The sequence below is a fragment of the Gymnodraco acuticeps genome, unplaced genomic scaffold, assembly GCF_902827175.1.
Source record: "Gymnodraco acuticeps unplaced genomic scaffold, fGymAcu1.1, whole genome shotgun sequence".
In the NCBI taxonomy this organism is placed as follows: domain Eukaryota; kingdom Metazoa; phylum Chordata; class Actinopteri; order Perciformes; family Bathydraconidae; genus Gymnodraco; species Gymnodraco acuticeps.
The window spans coordinates 607,725-627,807 of record NW_022991584.1 but is presented as its reverse complement, the minus strand read 5'-3'; the positions used below and the strand labels follow the sequence as shown (position 1 = coordinate 627,807).

General features: G+C 42.1%; 1 protein-coding gene across 1 annotated transcript in view; it reads right to left on the bottom strand.

Annotated features, from left to right (window-relative positions):
* Positions 1-18,552, bottom strand: part of LOC117533758 (tyrosine-protein phosphatase non-receptor type 14-like) — a 40,314-nt gene extending 21,762 nt beyond the window's left edge. The window contains exons 1-3 of the mRNA XM_034197670.1: positions 18,192-18,552; positions 3,068-3,472; positions 399-574 (exon numbers count right to left, since the gene is read on the bottom strand). Of these exons, the coding sequence (XP_034053561.1) occupies positions 399-574; positions 3,068-3,241 (350 nt within the window). The 5' untranslated portion in view covers positions 3,242-3,472; positions 18,192-18,552. The remainder of the gene's footprint in view (positions 1-398; positions 575-3,067; positions 3,473-18,191) is intronic.
* Between the last annotated feature and the right edge of the window lie 1,531 nt (positions 18,553-20,083).

Here is a 20,083-nt window from a genome sequence, read left to right as displayed (position 1 = left end):
CAGTTCAGAAATGAAACTGTTTGCTAATACTATCATAGACTGTGACTAATATACTTAATGTAAAATGTATTTCAAATTTCAATTATAAGACAATTAAGAGTGTGACATAACCCTGTTTTATATCTATGCTCTATTAAAAAACATGTAAGTGTACATATACTTCAATTCACATTTTTTAAACTGGCAGACTCCTTGCACCCATTTAAGTATCTGGCAGATTAGTGTTCTAATGTTAAAGAGTTACAGTTAACAGACTATGTGTCATGTACAATGGGTCAAATAGCAAAGAAGATTATAAGCTACTGGTATAAAGGTGTTGCAGTTGTAACTGAAGTTTATAACATAAACACAGAGTATGTGAGTGACAGTTATAAGTGCTGTTTTGAAACTCTTTTTACCTGGTGGCTTCTTGCTCCAGTCGGGAAACACTGGGCACGTAGAACATGACTCCGAAGAAGAGCAGTGGCTCGTTTCCGAACTTGTCCAGCTGCTTCTTGAGAGGTTTCTCCAGCTCCACCCAGCGATGGGCCGGGGCCTGGGTCTTTCCCTGGAACCATAGCCCAAAGTAATGGGTCTAGAGTCGGTGGCGAGAGACAGAGGGAGGAGGTCAATGTGGAGCACAAGGTCAAAGGATGGAGATGACGGAAAGGGACAAAGAGGAAATGAAAGAAGAGAGTGAAGGTTGGAAAAGGAGGAAGTAAAGAAATGACGAGTTGTATAAGTTGGATGGGAAGAAATAGTTTGGTGGGACAGGCGGGAGATGGTAATGTCAGTTCATTCTTGGGATGGGAAAATGGGGGTTTGTCGGGATACAGAATAATAGGTTGAGGATATATTGGGGAAACTGAACAGAGATTAATACACAAGCTGAAATAATAAACAAGCACATATTTCTCCTTCAAATCAGATCAAATCAAAACCTTTGACGTCAGCAGCCAGACTCTATTAAACATAAATATTAGACTCCACTGAATGCCAGCAAGATTACCCTTGGCGAAGGGAAACAGGCAATGATGGTATCTTACTAAAAACCAAATTAAAACTATTTTGAAAACAATGTCTCTTGCCTATCAACATCTACAGATTCATACACAGTTTGAAAAATAAAATGCAATTCAGCTGTATAAACAATGGTCCATAAAAAAGGGAACGGTTGGACAGAAAATATTGACTTGATTGGGGACAGTTTCTTGACTTTTGATGTTTCAGTCAGTCATCTCAAAACAGGCTAAACATCCTGGATTCTATAGATGTGGGGCAGGTTTAAAGATCCTGCGATTTGAATCATAACATCCCGTCATGTTCATTTGGACACGTTTCACTCATCAAAACAGGCACCATACTCGCAACCCATGCATGGGCATGCCAAGGACCAGTAGAACTTGCAAATGTATCTAAAAACCTGGGACAGAGTCAGTTGTGAAACATGACACTGCTGCCATTTGTGATTTCAGTGTAAGCAGCTTCCCCAAAATCACTTTTTTAAGTTTACTCTAATTTTGTCAAACTTCTTTAACAGATCTAGCCGCCATACTATTAACAGCTGACCATGTACATTTTGAAAACGGTGAGGTTTTATTGGTGTGTATGTGTGTTTCATATCATATCACAAATACCTGTTTAAGCTTTGACTTTACTGTATAGAAGGTCGTAAAGCTGCAGCTGCAAGAGCTAACACACTCATCAGTAAACACTCCTTGCTCACATGCTAACAGACACACTCAGGGCCTCAGGTACAGCAACAAAGGTGAAAACAACTAACTCAGACGGACACACACACAGTCCTGAGATGGCGTGCACGCATAGGGGCAGACGGCGGCTTAAGCAGAGGCGTCACATCACCTTATTTATAACATCACTGACACCTGGCAAATACCACAACACTATGTCAGGACGCAAAGCACACCACCCCTCTCTCCCTCACTCACTCAGCTGGCGCAGACACACAGTTGAACACACGTATTTGTATTTGTGAACAAACTGCCCTGCTTTCACGCAAAACAACTGCACACACAAACAATAAGCCCCAGGCAAAGCAACATACCTGTGGGAGTTAGACCTTGGTGAAGGAAATGTAAAGAAAATGAGTGAAGAGAATAAAAAGGAGGAGAGAAAACACACAGAGAGAGCAAGGACAGGGGCAGGGGGGAGTGGGGACAGGCGGATGAGCAGTATCTCTTTCTTCTGCAGAGAAAAGAGGACAGAGGTAGCCACGCTTCGTTAGAGACGGACAAGGACCCTGCAGGAGAGAGACAGTGCAGGGCAGGGAGACACACACACAGGGTGTGAGGAGAGACGCGTGGCCAACACACACATACCAACACAAAGAAACACACACACAATCTGTAAAGTGTGAGGGTCAATGTTTTACTTTTTCTGTGTATGCTTTATATGGGTGATTACCAAAGGGTGGTGTTTTGACTATACACACATATTGTTAGATATTATTTATGTCTGTATATACATTGTGGACAATGTTGTACAAAAAGCTGGCCTGGGTCCAGACATTTGAAGTCTAGTCCACCTATTTAACAATTCTGTCTGATATCAAGACTAGTTATGGCAATGTTGACCCTTATTTATGAATTATGATTTTCAGCGATACTCTATTGATGGATAAGCCAAAATCTAGATGCATGTACTATGACATTTTATCAATAGTGTGACAAACATTCAACTGAACTATGATTTTGTCAATATTGTCTACTGCTACTGATAGTAATATATGTATGTGTCAAAGCTGACAACTGCTGATATTTTCTGTCAACATTCAATACCTTTACAATTAGATCATTTCAATGCCTTAAAAATGTCAATGTGTCCCTACAACGATGTTTCCTGGTACGTCAAAGGCTGTGAAACTGGACAAACTCTAGCATCTGCAAGGTTATGTTATCTTGTCTTTATGTGTTCAAAAAATGATTACAGGAACTGTTAAAGCTACATTAACAGTGTGTTGTTCAAGTAGATAACCAGATATAACAAACCTCCAAAGTGTCCAAATATCAACGTGCATAACAGTCTAACACAAGCATGTACGTGGGTCACATAATGAAAGGGTCCTCACCTCCCGTAGCTCCAGCCTCTGGGCCACCGCCTCCAGACATTCCTGTCCCGTACTCTCCACAGACAGAGTGCATTCAATCACATTGTTGTCCAACAGGCGAATCCGGGTCACAAAGTAGTTTTTGCTCAGGACGTTGTAGCGCCGTGTGCGCCGCAGCCTCAGCCGGAAGGGCATGGCTGGCTGGAGGTCACGGCTGAGTCAAAGGTCAAAAGTCACTTGGGAGCAAGCAAGTGGAGAGAGGGGTGGGCCGGCTCTATGACCTGGCCGCTGCCCTCCTCACTCTCGCACGACGCCAGCCACACCACCGGGTGGAAAGATGCACCCTGGCAAGGCGCTGGCCCATTCCCAAAGATGTGCGGAGGGGAGGAGGAGGATGATGAGGAGGTGGAGGAGGATGAACAGGTGCTGCAGAGAGAGATGAAAAAGAAAAGTGTTAGCCAAACAAGAAACTCTCGACTAATATCCACAGATAGTTTTGTGGAGTCTTTCGAAACTTTCAGATTTGATCCCACAGGAATGCAACAGATAAGCAGTGCTCTAATCAGTAAACATTCTTCCTATCAAAGCTTCCCACATCATATTCCTCCGTGTTATCATCCTGCCTACCTCCCATAAACAAGCAGAAACAAAAAACAGACGAGGCCAGCAGAATCTCCGGTGATAGGGGCAGCGGTGCTACGTTGTCAGCAGAGGCAGGAATCACACGGTAGCAGCAGACAGCTTTATCCTATAGTTATGGCAGCTGCGCTCTCTGTAGCCCCGTGAGGCCCAGCGGCAGGCAAAGCTGGGAGACAGAGGCAGAGATGTGAGGCTATGGATGAATGGACATCAAACAGCCGAGCGCAGACATCCATCTGAACCCGGCAGCTGGCTTTGAGGAACTAATGGAGCTTCTAAGTCTCATATCTGCCTGTGTGGGAGGCCTTTCCTTTCCTTTTTATCTCCCCTCTCTCCCTCTCCCTGGCCGACAGCAGCGCAGTGCCAGACATCGAAGCGTACAGTGTTGTAGTGTGTAAGATCACACACATGCGGTGGTGGCACAGATGCTTTCACAGACACACTGTTTGTCAGCTACTGCCACGAAACACACCGTGTCAATTTATGTTGTCAATTTGAAACACATAAAACTGTTAATTACTGCAACAAAGTGCAACATTGTGAGGAAGAGGCCAACACGCACACAAACTGTGGTTTTAAGGTTAACACAGGTCTTTGGAGAACACTTTGAACATATCAATGAGTTAGTCATTGGTTCTAAGCTTTCATGTGTGTGTATGAGGACAGAGCTTTGAAGTAAATCACACACAAACACAAGTTTATTTACTATGTTTATATAGTCACATAATGTGGTATTATGTCCTATACACTAGTGCAGTGGTTCCCAACCTGGGATCGCAGGGGGGGCGCCAGGCCTCAGATGATTTGAGGCCAAATATCATATTTAGACTTTTTTTTTAATATAATTGTAAGGCAATACATGATTGTCACTAAAAGCCTTGTCTCTACATTACAATAAAATATAAAAAATAATTGACTAATTAATTTTAATAAAAATGCAAGTTAGTATTAAAGGCATAAAAAGACAGAAATGTATAATTATTTCTTTAATAGAAATGTTTCTTCTGCCCATAAAGTGTCCAAACCAGTCTTGTCAGGATAAGCGCATTTTAAAAAACATAGTCATTGTCCATGCCGGTTTCAGTTGGATTATTTGTCACAGTTGCTCCAATCAGATCGGTCTCCTCCATTTTGTAGATTATTTACGACTTTTGAATCCACATAAACACATCGGCAAAATCCGGCTTACTTTGAGCATGTGTTTTAAACAGTTTAATCCCTTTGTGAATTGTTTCCACTTCCGCGCCGTCATTTAATTTCTTCATACAGCAGGAATCCAAATGAATTAATCCTGAGTCCAATAACCATCAAAGTCACTCCAATAGTGCTCCTTAATTACGCTTTCATCCTCCTTTAACAACATACTTCACATTCATCCAGTTTGTGACAGTAGTTGTAGCTTTTTTGAGACTTTTAAACTTTAATTACCGCTGTTGCGCGCACCCCCCCCCTTGTGTGTGTGTGTGTGTGTGTGTGTGTGTGTGTGTGTGTGTGTGTGTGTGTGTGTGTGTGTGTGTGTGTGTGTGGGGGGGGGGGGGCGCAACTTCCAACAGGTATCATTTGGGGGGGGCTCTTGGGAAAAAAGGTTGGGAACCACTGCACTAGTGTATGCAACACGAGAGGCAAACCTAAAAATACCTTGGGTAAATGCCAAGCCACCAAGTGATAATGCTGGTATTGTCGACAGGAATTAACGTATAATTAATAGATAAAAGCAGTGTCATTTCAAGGGTGGTGGCCACTTTGTAGCCTTGTTAGACCGGAACTACACCTCAAAACCCCAAAAGGTCTACACACCTTCTAAGCTGGTAAAATACATTCTTCTCCATAGAAAAACCCTGGGAAATGTCAGTCCGACTAGTAAACTGGTGGTAACCCATTACAAAGACTCAGGAGGGCGAGTGAACATGAAAACACAAAAGAGGAAAATGTATAGAAAATATGAGAAAATGGAGAAAAAAACGCACACAAATTGAAGAATAAAAAAAGACCAAAATACAGAATGACAATGCTCCAGTGATCAGGAGAGCAGAACACTGAGGGAGGAGTGGAGAGGGAGAAGGAGGAGGAGTAAAGATGGAGGGGATGTGTTGCTTCTTGTCCCGAGCTCTGGCAATGTGCTGTTGATAGTCAGCTTGGACCCCAGCCCAGATTCCTCTCTACCCTGACTGGAAAAACAGAGCACACCTGACACAAGTATGCACCACAAGGAAGGAAAGTGTGCGTGTGTGTATGTGTATGTGTATGTGTATGTGTGTGTGTGTGTGTGTGTGTGTGTGTGTGTGTGTGTGTGTGTGTGTGTGTGTGTGTGTGTGTGTGTGTGTGTGTGTGTGTGTGTGGCGAGGCTGAGTGTGCGGGAGGGGAAAGACACAAGGGAGCAAGTCTTGAATGAAAGGACTACAAACTGCTGACTTACAGCCGTGTTGTTTGGTGCGATCTGAATCACACCTTTGTAACAGCCCTGCCCCTTTGGAGGCCGTAACACATTCCTTACTCCTGAATGCATCCGAGACAGCCACAGCAAGGGAATAATTGGACTACAATGGGTGAGTAAATCAGCTTTGACTTTGGAATATGACCCCAGCCGCCACCTGACCCGGACCACGGCCTCTTTGACCCTCCACTCTGACTCGGGGCATAGGGGGAAGTGACATCACAGATTGGCGGTTAAACCTTTCCCAAAATTCCTCAAGAAAATTTCCCGAGCACAGAGGCTCCACGAGATCGCTGTCAACAAGCCTACAGAGCACACAAAGACACAAATAAAGACGCATACTTTCACTGTGTAGTGTACAAACATAGACATGCATGGACAGAGCACACCACAAACACACAGGATCACACACACACCCACCAGGTTTTCAGAGGTTAGCCAAAAGGCCAAACAGCAGTTAACTCTAAACTAGTAATCAGTGGCATGGTTGGAAGTGTGTGGTTGAGTCAAGCCAGACAGACAGACAGACAATAGCTGGGGACCGAACCCACTCCTCGACACAAAAAACGCTGCTTCAACGCCGCTACAGCGCTGCAGCAACATTCTCTCCTGACCGTCGTGTTTATTTCCAGCGTGCAAATACAGCATATACGTTTATGAATTTGCACATTGTAATTTTGTGGCATGGAGAAAACGAGAGGGAAAACTGAGGGAAGAGGTTGTTTTCCTTTTTCAGGGTAGAAAGCTTCGGCTAAATATATATGAAACCATTCATATCTTTTGTTGAGTTTCTTCTCTATCCCCTCTGGACCGGTGTGGTCACAGCAAGAAAAGGTGAGAATAAAAAAAACACGTGAACAACAGTGTATAATTTCTTCAGCAGACAAGTTGTGTAATGACAGGAATGCTTTTAATCAATCAGGATAGATGATGTGCATGCAGGGGCCATCTAGTCAATTCATAAAAGGTAAGCAAATTACAGAGACCTGCATACTTCAACTGGAAAACACATCAAGCCGTGTGTGAGCTTCCATGTGCAAAAACAAACATGTGAGCTCCGTCAGACTGGCGTCAGATTCAATTCAATCAAACTGTCTCTGTGCTTGTGCGTGATAACATGTCAAAAGATGGCAGATGGATTTCCTCCAGCATGTTATAATTGATGTAGTTGGTGATAAGAAAGGTCATTAAGTCAATAAGCAGATTTGTTTTTAGCATGCAGATCAAGCATTTGACAGAAACAGAAATTGTCCAAACGTTGTATTCCTGCAAGTGGTGTGTGTGCATGGTTCACGTGTGACATTAATATAGAATTCAAAGAGTTGAGTGGCTCTACTTTTCAAAGAACAAAAACACATGAGCCAAAGTGTAAGGATGGATTACAGTGCGTTTATCGGTGCTAACGTAGGCTGCAGTCATTAGCATGTCCAGTTCACTACTAACTGTAATTAGCTTCATTTCCTTGTACACACTCCTTATTAACTAATTGGTAGAGTTGGTTACGGCCTACCATGAGAAAAGCCATGTTCACGAGTCCACCATGGGTCATATTTTTCATTCTGGGAGGAAATCTTTGCCTCGATGCTTCCTAGCTTGGAGGAACGTTAAACTCTAGCCAATGTTACACAAGATAGTGTCACAATATTAGACCATGGAAGTACCTAGTATTCATCTTATAATATAGACCCTTTACATGAAAAAAGTCCTAGAGATTACTTTATCAACCAATTCACAGTTTATAGAATCAACCAGCTACAATATACGATCAGTGGCTAGAAATGTCTACACCGTCTGACATAAAGGAGGGGGAGGGATCTTACAGGTTTCCATTGTTAACTCTTCAAACTGCTCGCTCTGTGGGGACAGATCACTTGACAGGTGTAACAAGCAAAAGTGACTAATGGGAGCAGTTGTTAAATGTGTTGACAGGTGACAAAAGACGGATATTAAATCAGAGAAAAAACAATGTTGACACAGGTTTCCCCCCCCCCTCAGGGTGCAATGTTTTTCTGCCAGTCATCTCTCTATTCACTCAGGTGTGGACTCAGCACACAGAGGCCACCTGAGAATTTAAACCAAACCAAAACAAGCAGTGACAATCACTTCAGCCCGCCATGTCACGTCATACAACCAAACTACAACCAGCTGCAGGCAAAAAACAACAGGAAATCACCTATTTGTTTAGTTTTACTACATTATTGATAAAAGGAAAAGTTGTTAAAACATTATTCCCGATCATCTGCGCAGTAACAGAGCGTCTGGTCTGGGTGCTGTGTGTGCCTCGTCTCTCAGGGGCAGCCCGTCTGTCGCTTTGCTCTATTCACATCCACACAATAGCGGGAACAAAACAGCACTTTGTCGCCTACTGCTAAGACCATTAGACGCAGTCCGTCAAGAGCTGAGGACGCAAGTGTAGCGTGTGTAACTCAATCAATCTGATCTCTGTTGTTTGTCTCCGTCTGAAATACCAACACCACCCCTTCCTCCTCCCCTCCTGTTACACATGAGCGCTGTAGCAAAACAAAGGGGTTAAGTGCTTCACAGCTCGTAACTACTCCTCTACAGCGTACTCTTTTTACAGCTTGGACTATACAAGCTTAAACCAGGCCTGGATCAAATAGTAGGAGTTCAAATTCAATAGATATCTAAAGACTCAGGATGCTTGTTCAGACAATATAGACAAATACAGTTCTTTCTTTTTCTGGAAAACCACACATTTCCAATTATAAATCACAGAAATGCAGCAAACTGTTTTTTTATTTTCTTAACGAATGGCTAAAAAGATACCTTAAAGATCAAAAGTATTTTACTTATCATGTTGGATAGTCTGCATTCACACATAAGATTAATTGCCGTCTAGGAAATCTACTTGTCTGGTACCTAAGCCATCTGTTCATCCAAATAGAATAAAAAAATGTGACCTACTATATTTCACTTTTGTCTGAATAAGAACAGCCAGATTCTGTCAGATTGTTCCTAAAAAGTCTTCCAAGACTTTAACCCTCTTTTCTAGCTTACCCTGGAGCTAAGACAGGCTCAGTCAATAGTGAGATGTTTTGGGGAAATACAGCTCTGAAGTCTAAACACATTCCTGGACACATACAGCCAAAGTCTATCTGAGTAGCAGTGGGAGCTGACCCTGGATCAGACCGCCTGACTGATCCCTGCAGCCAGAGTCACTGGGCGGTAAACTGTGCAATCTCTGCAGTTTAAAAACAGCACATACAGTAAAGGAGTGTGCATGCACAGCAATAATTTTCCCAGCATGCCTAAGGGACAGCAGGACACACCACCTCTTTGTTATCTGACACTCTGGCAATGTGTGTAGCCGTCTGAGCCAGAGGATTGTGTGGAGTGTGTGTGTGTCTGTGTGTACTTTTATCCTTGAAACAAAACAGTAGACTTTACCTTTCCGTTTCCTCACCTTAAAGGAATTAACTTAAATATACGTTCCATGGTATACTGTATGCTTGCTGCCTTTAATACAGGACTGAACATACATACGCACACACGCAAACGTACTGTCTGTCGCACACAAACATTAGCAGCTGCAAACAGATGGTGGAGCCAGGCGGCCAGACAGTGTTTCTAACAAGCGCATCTGCTTTTTCACTTTCCAGCTCTCTTTCCCCCCCCCCTCTCTCCATCTCTTAGACAAAGACACATACAAACACACTTGCACCCACAAATACATACAAACGTTTTCTGCATAAGAGCACAAGGCCAGCCACAAACAGAGCAGAGTGTTAACTTACATGCACTTTTTATGTTAAAGGGGACCTATCATGCAAAATGCACTTTTTTATGTCTTTTATACATAAATGTGTGTCCCCGTTGTGTCAGGGAACTCACGCAGCGTCAGAAAATAAAACCCTCTCTTTTTTCCTCCGTACCCAAATCTCTAAAAACGGGGGTACAACGGAGCTGATCCAGATTTGCGTCCGGTATGATGTCATATCGGCAATGCAGACCCACAGCACTATCAGAAAGTGGCTATCAGAAACAATGCCCGACTGTTTTGGACGTAATATGCTCGGTGTTTACATTAGCATTGCTAACACTCAGAGCTAACCTGTACAGGAGAGCATGTGTGTGAAGAAGCAGGAAATAAAAAGGAACTCACCTTGTGGTATAACCGGCAAGAGAGAAAGCCTTTGAGCTCCATACTGTTTCAGAAATAATCCATGATAATCCATGATATGGCGTTTCATCACCGCAGTATTTAGTTTAGACAGTAGCTGCCGGGTCTTTTTAAAGCTTTATACCCCAAATCAGCACTTTTGAAACAGGAAGTGAAATAGAGGGATATGAGGCATGGCTAGAATGGGTGATCTGTTTGGTATTTTGAGCAAAACACTTCATAGACATGTTTTTTATATATTTTATATATCTGAGACCTATGCTATGGCCTAAAAATAGCATGATAGGTGACCTTTAATGTTTAATATGTTCACACATTTATTGTGAAGAACCTGAAGTGTTACCGGAAGTGGGGCGTTTACGTTTGGGTTTGAACAGTATCCCAACATGGGACAGAGTTGTGCTAAGATAAAAGTTTGTGTTATAATCGATTAATGGTAGCAGAGGATGCCTGGTAACTACAGAGTTCCACCAGGCTTCGACAACGAGAAGCCATACGAAAGCTGGAGGTGTCTATTTGGACCCGAGCCCCGGAGCTCTAACGTTTACATTAATTTAATCATCACTTTCGAAGATATTTGGAAGAAAAACGGCGAAAGCTCCCAGCGAGAAACAGCCGACAACAGAGAGGTCTGGAGATGGTTAGGTGGTATATTCCTGCAAAATAGGAGAGACTAATCGTCAAAATGAAACTGATGTCGTCCCATCTGACATTCCACTATGTTGAGTAAAGTAAAGAGCAGGGACTGTACTAGAAATGGAAAATGACAGGGCAGTGATGTTCAACAAACCTGTGAGACTTGACTTCACAAGCTCTGGTCGATATAGTGTGAACATTATGAACAACAACAAAAGATATTTCAAAGTGATGAACAGGTGTTGGCAACTCCAAAAGATTACACTTAAAGAAAAGAAAAAGAAGCATGAAGAAACGTACTGTAAGGATGAAATACTATCAATCTCAGACAAATTAAACTCTGATGTAAAACAAATAATCTTGCTGAAGGTGCATAAACAATAAGGTCATGCTCCTGCTGACAGAATACAGAGACTCAGGAAACAATGGTACAGAATGATTCACCTTGTTAGTGAATGTGAAGTATGTCAAAGAGTTGACAATGTTGAAGTAAAGGATGATGCTGCTGATGCCATGGTCTGGCTGATGCCTCCCTGTACTGGTACATCAGAGTAAAAGAAATAGTGCTGACAACAGGAGGAAACATTTCTCAAGTTGATCCAGCTGTTTTCTGTAGGCTAGATCTGGAGTGTTCTGTTGCTGGGGTTTTTGCCTGCCATGTACAGTAGATGACTTCATGCGGGGTGGCACACAACGTTTCTCCTCAACAGTGATTCCTCAGCTCAGGTCTGCATTACAAGTGGGACGTGAGGAGCATGGAACTGCAGTTATGAGGGAATAGACTTTGTGACTGGTGACAGAAAAATGCAAATACACTTCAGCATATGCAACCCATATATTTGGAACCTTCAGGAGCTGTTGAACAAGACTCTGTGAGAAGGAAAAGGATCCGCTATGGTCTAAAATTAGCCATATTATCTGGGTTGCAAGACAGAGCAAACCTGATACAATGTTTGATGCCAGCAGCTTGGCGTCAGGCATGACAAATGCTACAGTGCAGCACTTCCAACACTTGGGAAATGACAGTGGAAAATGGAAAGTTCTCACCTAGTTGCTCAAAGAGAGTCAAGAGAGTTGTTCGGAGTACTAAAAGGTGAAACATTGGCACTGACGGGATTGACAACGCCCTCTCTCTGTCCACCCTGTTCTCTACACTGACTGCATCCTAAACCCATAACCTGTGTAAAAGACAACCATTCGCTGGTCGATGTGCGCTGAGGTCCACAAAGTCAGTCGGAGCTGCGTCTGGAGATAAGCAGCATCGAAGAACGTATACAAACCCAAAAGGTTGAGCGAGTTCTTTGGTACAACACAAAAGAGCAACTTGGAGAGTGCCTTACAAAAAAAAGGAGCCTCTGCTATCCAGCTATTTAGGGCACTTAATGAAGGACGATGCTAACTGGGGTAAAGTCTCAAAAGAAAATGAAGCAAACATACGGTTTAATTTGTTTGTCATGTTACATTTATTTGTGTTGCTGTTATGGTGTTTTCATGTAAAAAAAGGGTAAACACAAGCTAACAAGGCTCCAGTCGAATAGTAATTGTATTTTCGCACAGAGGTGACACCCAGACAGCGAAGGAGCCTCGTCTGTATCTTGACAGTCACACACAGCATTTCCTTACGTGTGACTCTCACACACAGACACACTTGCGTACAGATAAAGGGGTTCAACTGTGAGTTCAAATCACAAAGCTTCACTGAAAAGTAAAACAATAGTCAATAAAATGTGTTCAAGGACATTTCAGTCAACATCAATGCAACATCTAAGAATGTCTTGCAGTTGTGCTCTTAAAACATCCACTATATATTCCTCTTGCAGATGGTCATTTGAAAGTCCTGATGCAATCCTGATTCAAAGCCCATGTAATGCATTCAGCTCATCTAATGTATTGAGCATATGCAATAAGAGTTTGCCTTTCTGTCAAATGTTGTTGAAGAAAATCAACTTGTCCTCCCATTAAACAAGTAAATAATGTCATTGTCCAACAGTATTGCCACTTTGTCATTAAACTGGTTGTTTTGCTGTGAAATATTTGTATGTAGTCATGCTTCAAGAAACTTATTAGCACAATTCGGATAAACACAACATTTAAATTGGTCTTTTGGGAGAAATAATATCAACTAATGACGACAATCGTACAGAAGTTAGTAGCCTTAGAATTTCCTAAGTTGACGCAGCCCTGATAGTGAAAGTCTAAAAAGCAACCTACTCTAAATATCGTAAAACTAAAAGAGTTGAAGACAATAATAATCACTGCAGAACTGTGCCACAGGTGACAGCAATAGAAAGGTATTGCTCATTGTTTCAGGCTGGCATTGCCATGTAAACACTGTCAATAAAACATGAAGGGGGGGGGAGGATCAAAGAGGGTTTTCCAAACCAACAATGAAGTAGCTCTGCCGACTCATCCTGTGGCTCGGAAACCTGTGGATTGATGACACGAAGGCCGGGAGAGTTTCATAGATATGGCCGAGAGAAAAAGTGCAGCATTTGTGTATTTATGTGCGAGTGTCCCAGCTCCTGATTGATAAAATACAGGCTTTAGATAAGTGAGCACACAGGATACAGGGGGAAAAGAGGTGTGACACCAGCGTTTCTCAGGCTCTTATCATGTTGGTACAGTTGTTCAGGATGAGGGGTGGGCGGGGGGGGATGGATGGAAAGAGTGATGGACAGTGAGGCTGATAGCGGGCCTCTCCACCTCCACAAAAGCAACACAAGCGTCGGCCACCATGTCTGCTCCAAAGCCAAACCGCGGTGCTGTTCACATTTTCCATGCCCCCCTCCTCCTGGGAACCACATCACACTCACACAACCATACACAGCTCCTCACACACAAACACACACACATGCTCCATCATGAAAAAGCCACTGAGTGTTTTCTCACAGCTGAACCTCAGGCACTAACACTAACAGGGACCTCAATAGCTCGCAGTTTACAGGCCTATGAAAGCAACAACACTTTGGGGTTGCTACTGCTTACATCCGGCTGTATCCAAGACACATAATGGCCGCGAGGAAAGGAAAATGCACACTTTTAAAACTCGAGATCAAATGGAAAACATCTCTGCTTGATGCTCTATTAGGAGAGAAGAGACACTTCCTCTCAAAATACTATAAAATGTGTACAGTTACACCATATGTGAGACACATTACAGGGAAAGTCACCGTTTTTAACTCCTGGGATAGTCAGAAGGAGAGGGGTCTGTCCTGCTGTGGGGGGCGGGACCAGCTGTGATTGACAACTCCACCGCAGCACCTGGAAGCTGCCTCAGGTGTAGTGTGGGAGAGTTGGGCATGTGGCGGCATGCTCTCTGCTCTGTTGTTGTCTGCCGGGCTGCCAGAGAGCACAGCACTTACACAACTCTTACAAAAGCCTCTCTGCAAGTGTGCATACACACGCGCCACACACACACACACACACACACAGACCCAGCTTGCACATTATTGTATATTAAACTGTTTTAAGTTATTAGGAACTTTTTTAAAACATGTTTTTATTTTGACGCTCCTTAAAAGCAGGTTTTTATGTCATTCACATAAATAATTACTTGTTTTTCGAGCAGAGCTGCTAAAACTAGCATGACATTCATAAGGAATTATTGCAATTAGAGCCTCAACTTAGGGCTGTGCGATTATGGCAAAAATCATAATCACGATTATTTGGGTCAATAATTGATATCACGATTATTTTGACGATTATTCATTGACCATTTATTGAACTTTAAAACAAATAATATTTTACCAATAAACAAGAACAAATATGTTGGACCGCACTTCCAAAACCATACTAAACATAAATTATTAATATGATAAATAAAAATAAATTAGACCAAAATAAATGAAATCAAACATGATGCAGTGCACTGTCACAACCTACTGACAACTCCTTAACATATAGCCAACATGTTGGTTCAACATATTCAACATATTCCACTCAGTTAAACGTTGAAGGCTGGCCAACCGTCATGGTCCAGAAGTAACAGGAAATAAATGTTGAACTACAATTTAAGACCAAATAAAAATGTGTTGGCCACCATGGCAAATGCTGGTAGGGCTGCTCATGTCATCTCTTAAAGATTTTTTGCAAGAAACACCAGGCTGTTTACATGGTCTGGTTTCAGAGATGAGCGCAGGCAGGTGACGATATTGCCACCTGTACTGAAGACCCTCAGCCACGCCCCGACACATGTGACGCCGGCCAATCACAAAGCTTTGATGCATTCAAGTGCATTATTCTGGCACAGGAAGATTATCTTACAGGACATTAACGATAAAACAGAATATTGTTGTTCTATTTGTAGACACATCTCGCGATCGACTGGTTGGGCACCCCTGGGCTAGACCATAGGTCCGTTGTGGTGGCAAAGTAGTCAGCTGAAGCCACATCTCTCTCAACTTCCCCACGGCATTTGTCACATAATACCGAATGAAATAATACCGAGACAGCATCGCGTAACGCTTGTCCAACGTGTTGACAAGTTGCTTAAAGCCCTGGTTGCTAACAGTGCTAACTGGGCACATATCTTTAGCGATGTGAAATGTAATGGCACCTGTAATATCTCTGTGTCTCTGAGAGCTCGTCGCGTAGGCCGTTGCTCTGTACAATGCGTCCTGAATCGATGACTGTGATGATGTGGTGGATGAAGTCGAGCGGGCATCTGCTTTTTGTTGTATTATTGCCCGGTCGTATTGCACTTTGTGGTTGTATTTCAGGTGATTAAAGAGATTGGTTGTGTTAGCGTGTGGTGCCAACACAACCTGGTAACAAATCCTGCACTGTAGGCCTACTTTCTTTTGCTCCACGTCGGACTCCTGAAAGCCAAAGTACTTCCAAATAGTGGAAATAGTTGTACCCTTCTTTTTAAACGAGTTGCTGCTCTTGTTCTGACATCTGCGCTCGCGCTGAACACTCACAACACATATCACTACTACGTGGCCGAGTGGGCTTTTAGGGAGGGGTGAAGCGCACCCAGCAAAATAATCGTATTTTGTCAATTATGCTGTTTTCATAATCGTCGCAAGCCATAATCGTAATCGCGATTAAAATACGATTAATTGCACAGCCCTACCTCAACTAATGACATTCGCAACTAATCTGTTGATATGTCAGAAAACTTGAAAATGCCCATCAAATGTTCCTTTAGCCACATGTGACATCTTCAAGTTGCTTGCTTTGTCTGACAAACACTTACATATTTACTAGGATAAAAACTATTAAATGGCCACTTTTTCAAAAGCACAAACCAAAAGGTTCTGGCACTTTAGCTTGACAAAGGACTCCAAAAATGCCTTGTTTGTCAAATTTGTATTTGATTAATTGTGTCAGACATAGGGTGAATAAAATAAGGTTTAGGATGATATAGCTAAAGTATAATAGATCCATAATAACGGTACAAAATACAGCAAAAACAGCATTTTAGAAAGCCCTTGTTAATGTAAATGTAATAGAATCACTGAAATTGTAAGAAACAGGAAGGAGGTCTTCATCTTTTATCTGCAGAACAACAGGAGTTTGAAGGAATGTTGCACATGTCTTGGCCTTCACTTAAAACCGCTACGACAATAACAACAGTCACTTTCCTCCCTCCCTCTCTTCCTGTGCTACAGCGCGAACCCTTCACCAAAATTACAGGTGTGTTCCCCCCACATAGCAATCAAATGGCCTTTAGACTCAGATGACCACTGGCTACACAAACAATGGCCACTTTTCCTGTAAACATGCAGCCTCGCATTATGCAGTAAACACGTATTACAGTCTTACCATGCACAACGTAAACAAAACATGCCTTTGGTCCTTAGCGTTAACATTTCAGGAGCAAATTCCTTAAGCTTTTAAATATAAAAGAAGGACATAGAGGGCAACATTTGACTCTGCTTGTGTGGAAATTATCAGACACGTATTAGAAATGTAACCCAACTGCCTTGTGACTCAACTATTAACAAGCCTCACCATGAAGTGATGAAAACACGGACGAAGGCGGAACCTACAACTCTGACGTCTGGTCCTTTAAATCCTCCATCAGTGTTTTAAAAGTGGTGTGTACTCCCGAGCCACTTGCTTTGGCACCATATAATTTACATAGCATGCCTTAGAGCGTATATACCTTAGTATGTGTGTGTGTGTGTGTGTGTGTGTGTGTGTGTGTGTGTGTGTGTGTGTGTGTGTGTGTGTGTGTGTGTGTGTGTGTGTGTGTGTGTGTGTGTGTGTGTGTGTGTGTGTGTGTGTGTGTGTGTGTGTGTGTGTGTGTGTGTGTGTGTGTGTGTGTGTGGCCCACGCCTCCTGCAGCTATGCTATATTTGCCCTTACAGAATTCTTCCCTTTCTTTTTTGTACAGTAATGGATGGTGGTAGTCCAAGGTGCATGTCCAAACACATCTTTACATAGTCTCACACAAACATGCACGTACAGGGTGTGAGCAGGGCACACAAAAATGATAACATCATCACGATTGAACCCATGATGTAAGTCACCTTTGGGAAGGATGCATGTGCAGCTCTTGCTCCAAGTCTCTTGTTTCTACCTGAATGACTCCATGCCGTGTGCAATAAACTACAGTCAATGAGCGTATGTTAACACAGGTGGTTGTCAGAGTGTGATTTCTAGGTGTAACAATAAAGTGTTGTAGGTCATACGGATGCATATGCAGGTCTTACTTTAAGTCTCTTGTTTTACCTGAATGACTCCATGCACTGTGCACTAACATACAGTCAATAAGCGTCTGTTAATTATTATTTAAGTGTGTAGTAACAATAGAGTAAGGTAGGTCATCCAAGTGATGCCTAGTTTTGTCCATTGCCTCCAAAAGAGAAGTCCAAACTAGGTACTAAGGGGGTTTGTGCAAAAGCCTCCATACAGTATTTTTAGACAAGTTTATTCATATTCAAAATTCATGATGGTTGTTTTAATACTTCAGCATTACCTCATTACCTGTTACTATAACGTGGTAGCCTGCTGTGATTGGAGGTGTAACTCTTCACACTGCTTTCAGTTTACCTACAGGTTTACTTTGTTCTCCAGTTCAGTGGTACACATATTTTCAAGAGGAAAGGAGGCTCTGCCTGTACTTTAATGTATGTTTATATGGAGAAAGACGGGGTGGGGGTTTAGCATGAGAATATTTGGGTTCCCCTGACTGCTATACGTGGCCCGGGCCATTCGGCCTACATGTTACACTGCGCATTGAGACATTAAAAGAGCTTTTCACTACTTCAAGGCGTTTTGGAAACAACCAAGAGCATAACAAAACTCTCCTGGTTATGATTTTGTTTTGTTGCATGAAGAAAACTTACCCTAAATCCTGCGCTACATGCCGTTTTCTGCTCCTTGCTGGAGAAACTCCTCTTTGCTCGACGGCGTTGAAGCTCAAAGCCAGCAGATAATCCTCATATCGTGTTTTTCTTCTGAATACGTTCCCACGAGAGACTCTTGAATCAAACGAGCGCAGCAACTTTCAGAACAAAAAGTCACAAACTGTCGCTGCTCCAACTCCCACGTTTTTTCTCCGTTTTTTCACGGAGCCCAAAAGTCATAAAAAAAGTCACAAAAAGTTCTCCAACTCGGCTGTGTGTAACTACGACGTGGTCCTCTTCGAGCGCAACGACTTTTGATATGTTTATAGTAGTGGTCCCTGTAGTCCAATGGACGCGTTCAGGACAGGGGGGAGACAAGCAAAAGCTGCGTTCACGAGCAGCAGAAAATATTGGAATTTGGATATTTAGTCAAAGGGGACGTTATGCATTGGGTAAGGAAAATCTGACACTGACATGATGACACTAATGCATACAAACAAATACATTTCCTATGTAGGCTACTACTAAACTATGTAAAATAGTTGACTTTGGTACTTTGTCTTCTTTGGCCACATTTGTCTTTACCATACCCACATTTATTCAAATTTTCAAAACGTCAATAACGGTCTATAATATATTAATATTTATTATGTATTGTTTATTATACTTTCTATTTGTATACCTGATCTATAGTGTATTCAATGTATATACTGCTGTTTATAATGGTTATACCTCCTTATACGGTAGTGTACTTCAGTTTATATCTGCCATAGGGCATGTATATATTTATATTATACCATGAACACTCATAACTGCATATCGTTGCTTAGTACTATTGTGTGCAATGACAATAAAGTTGAATCTAATCTAAATTGTGAATCCCTACATCATTTTACCTCTATAATATATATATATATACTATTTAAGTACAACAAGGATAATTACAGCTGGTGGTGGTCACTAAACTACATTTTTAATGACATCACAAAAGTGTACATTTTGGGATCTAGACTTTTTACACTTAATTAATAATGGTATTAAAGAGTGTGGACGCTGGCACGTAGTTTTTGTTTCACTTTGACGCAGCAATGCTAGCTGTTTGCCATTGTTCTCTGTCTTTGTGCTAAGCTAACCTAAGCTGGCTGTAATTGTATATTCAGCTTGTAAACAGATATTAATTTGAATGGTATATATATAACTAGCTAGGAAGGCAGTTTCCTAAAAAGTGCATTAAACTGCTCTCTTACACTACAACACATAATTAAAACATACATCTGTTTTTATCAAAAGAAAGCAATTTTATTTTAAAAAATGTATGTCCCTGGACCCTGTGCATTTATCTCCACTGAAATGATGTAAGCAAGGGCAAGAATCCCTTCGTAGAGTGGAGTCGGGATGTCCCAGCCTTGGCGGGGTCCCTGAAGGCAGCAGCGGGTCCAGATGCCTCCCCTCAGCTCTGACATCAGACCGGAGGAATCTGAGGAATGCCGGGCTCCTGGGAGAAGTCCTCCTCGTTTAATGGTTTTCCAGGGGCCACAGAGGTGACTAAACGATGAACAAAGGAGGCACCCTCAGATATTTATGTCCCCCCTTTTGCCTTTTGGCCGGGGAAGAGTTACAGCCTCGGTGGGGTAATTTATTTGCAAAGCCTACATTTTTACAACATGTAGGCTTATAGGCAGGTTTGGACATTATTTCACAGAATATTTGGTTTATTTAAATATATAAACGTATGTCCTGACCTTATCCCAAGCATAACACTGTATCAATAAATGTATTTCATATTTTTCAAAAGTGCTAAATAAAAAAATTAGGTGACTGTTAAAGCATTCTTCCCATTGCAAAGTCATTCTGGTGCATACATTGTAAATCCCATTTTGTATTGATTTATT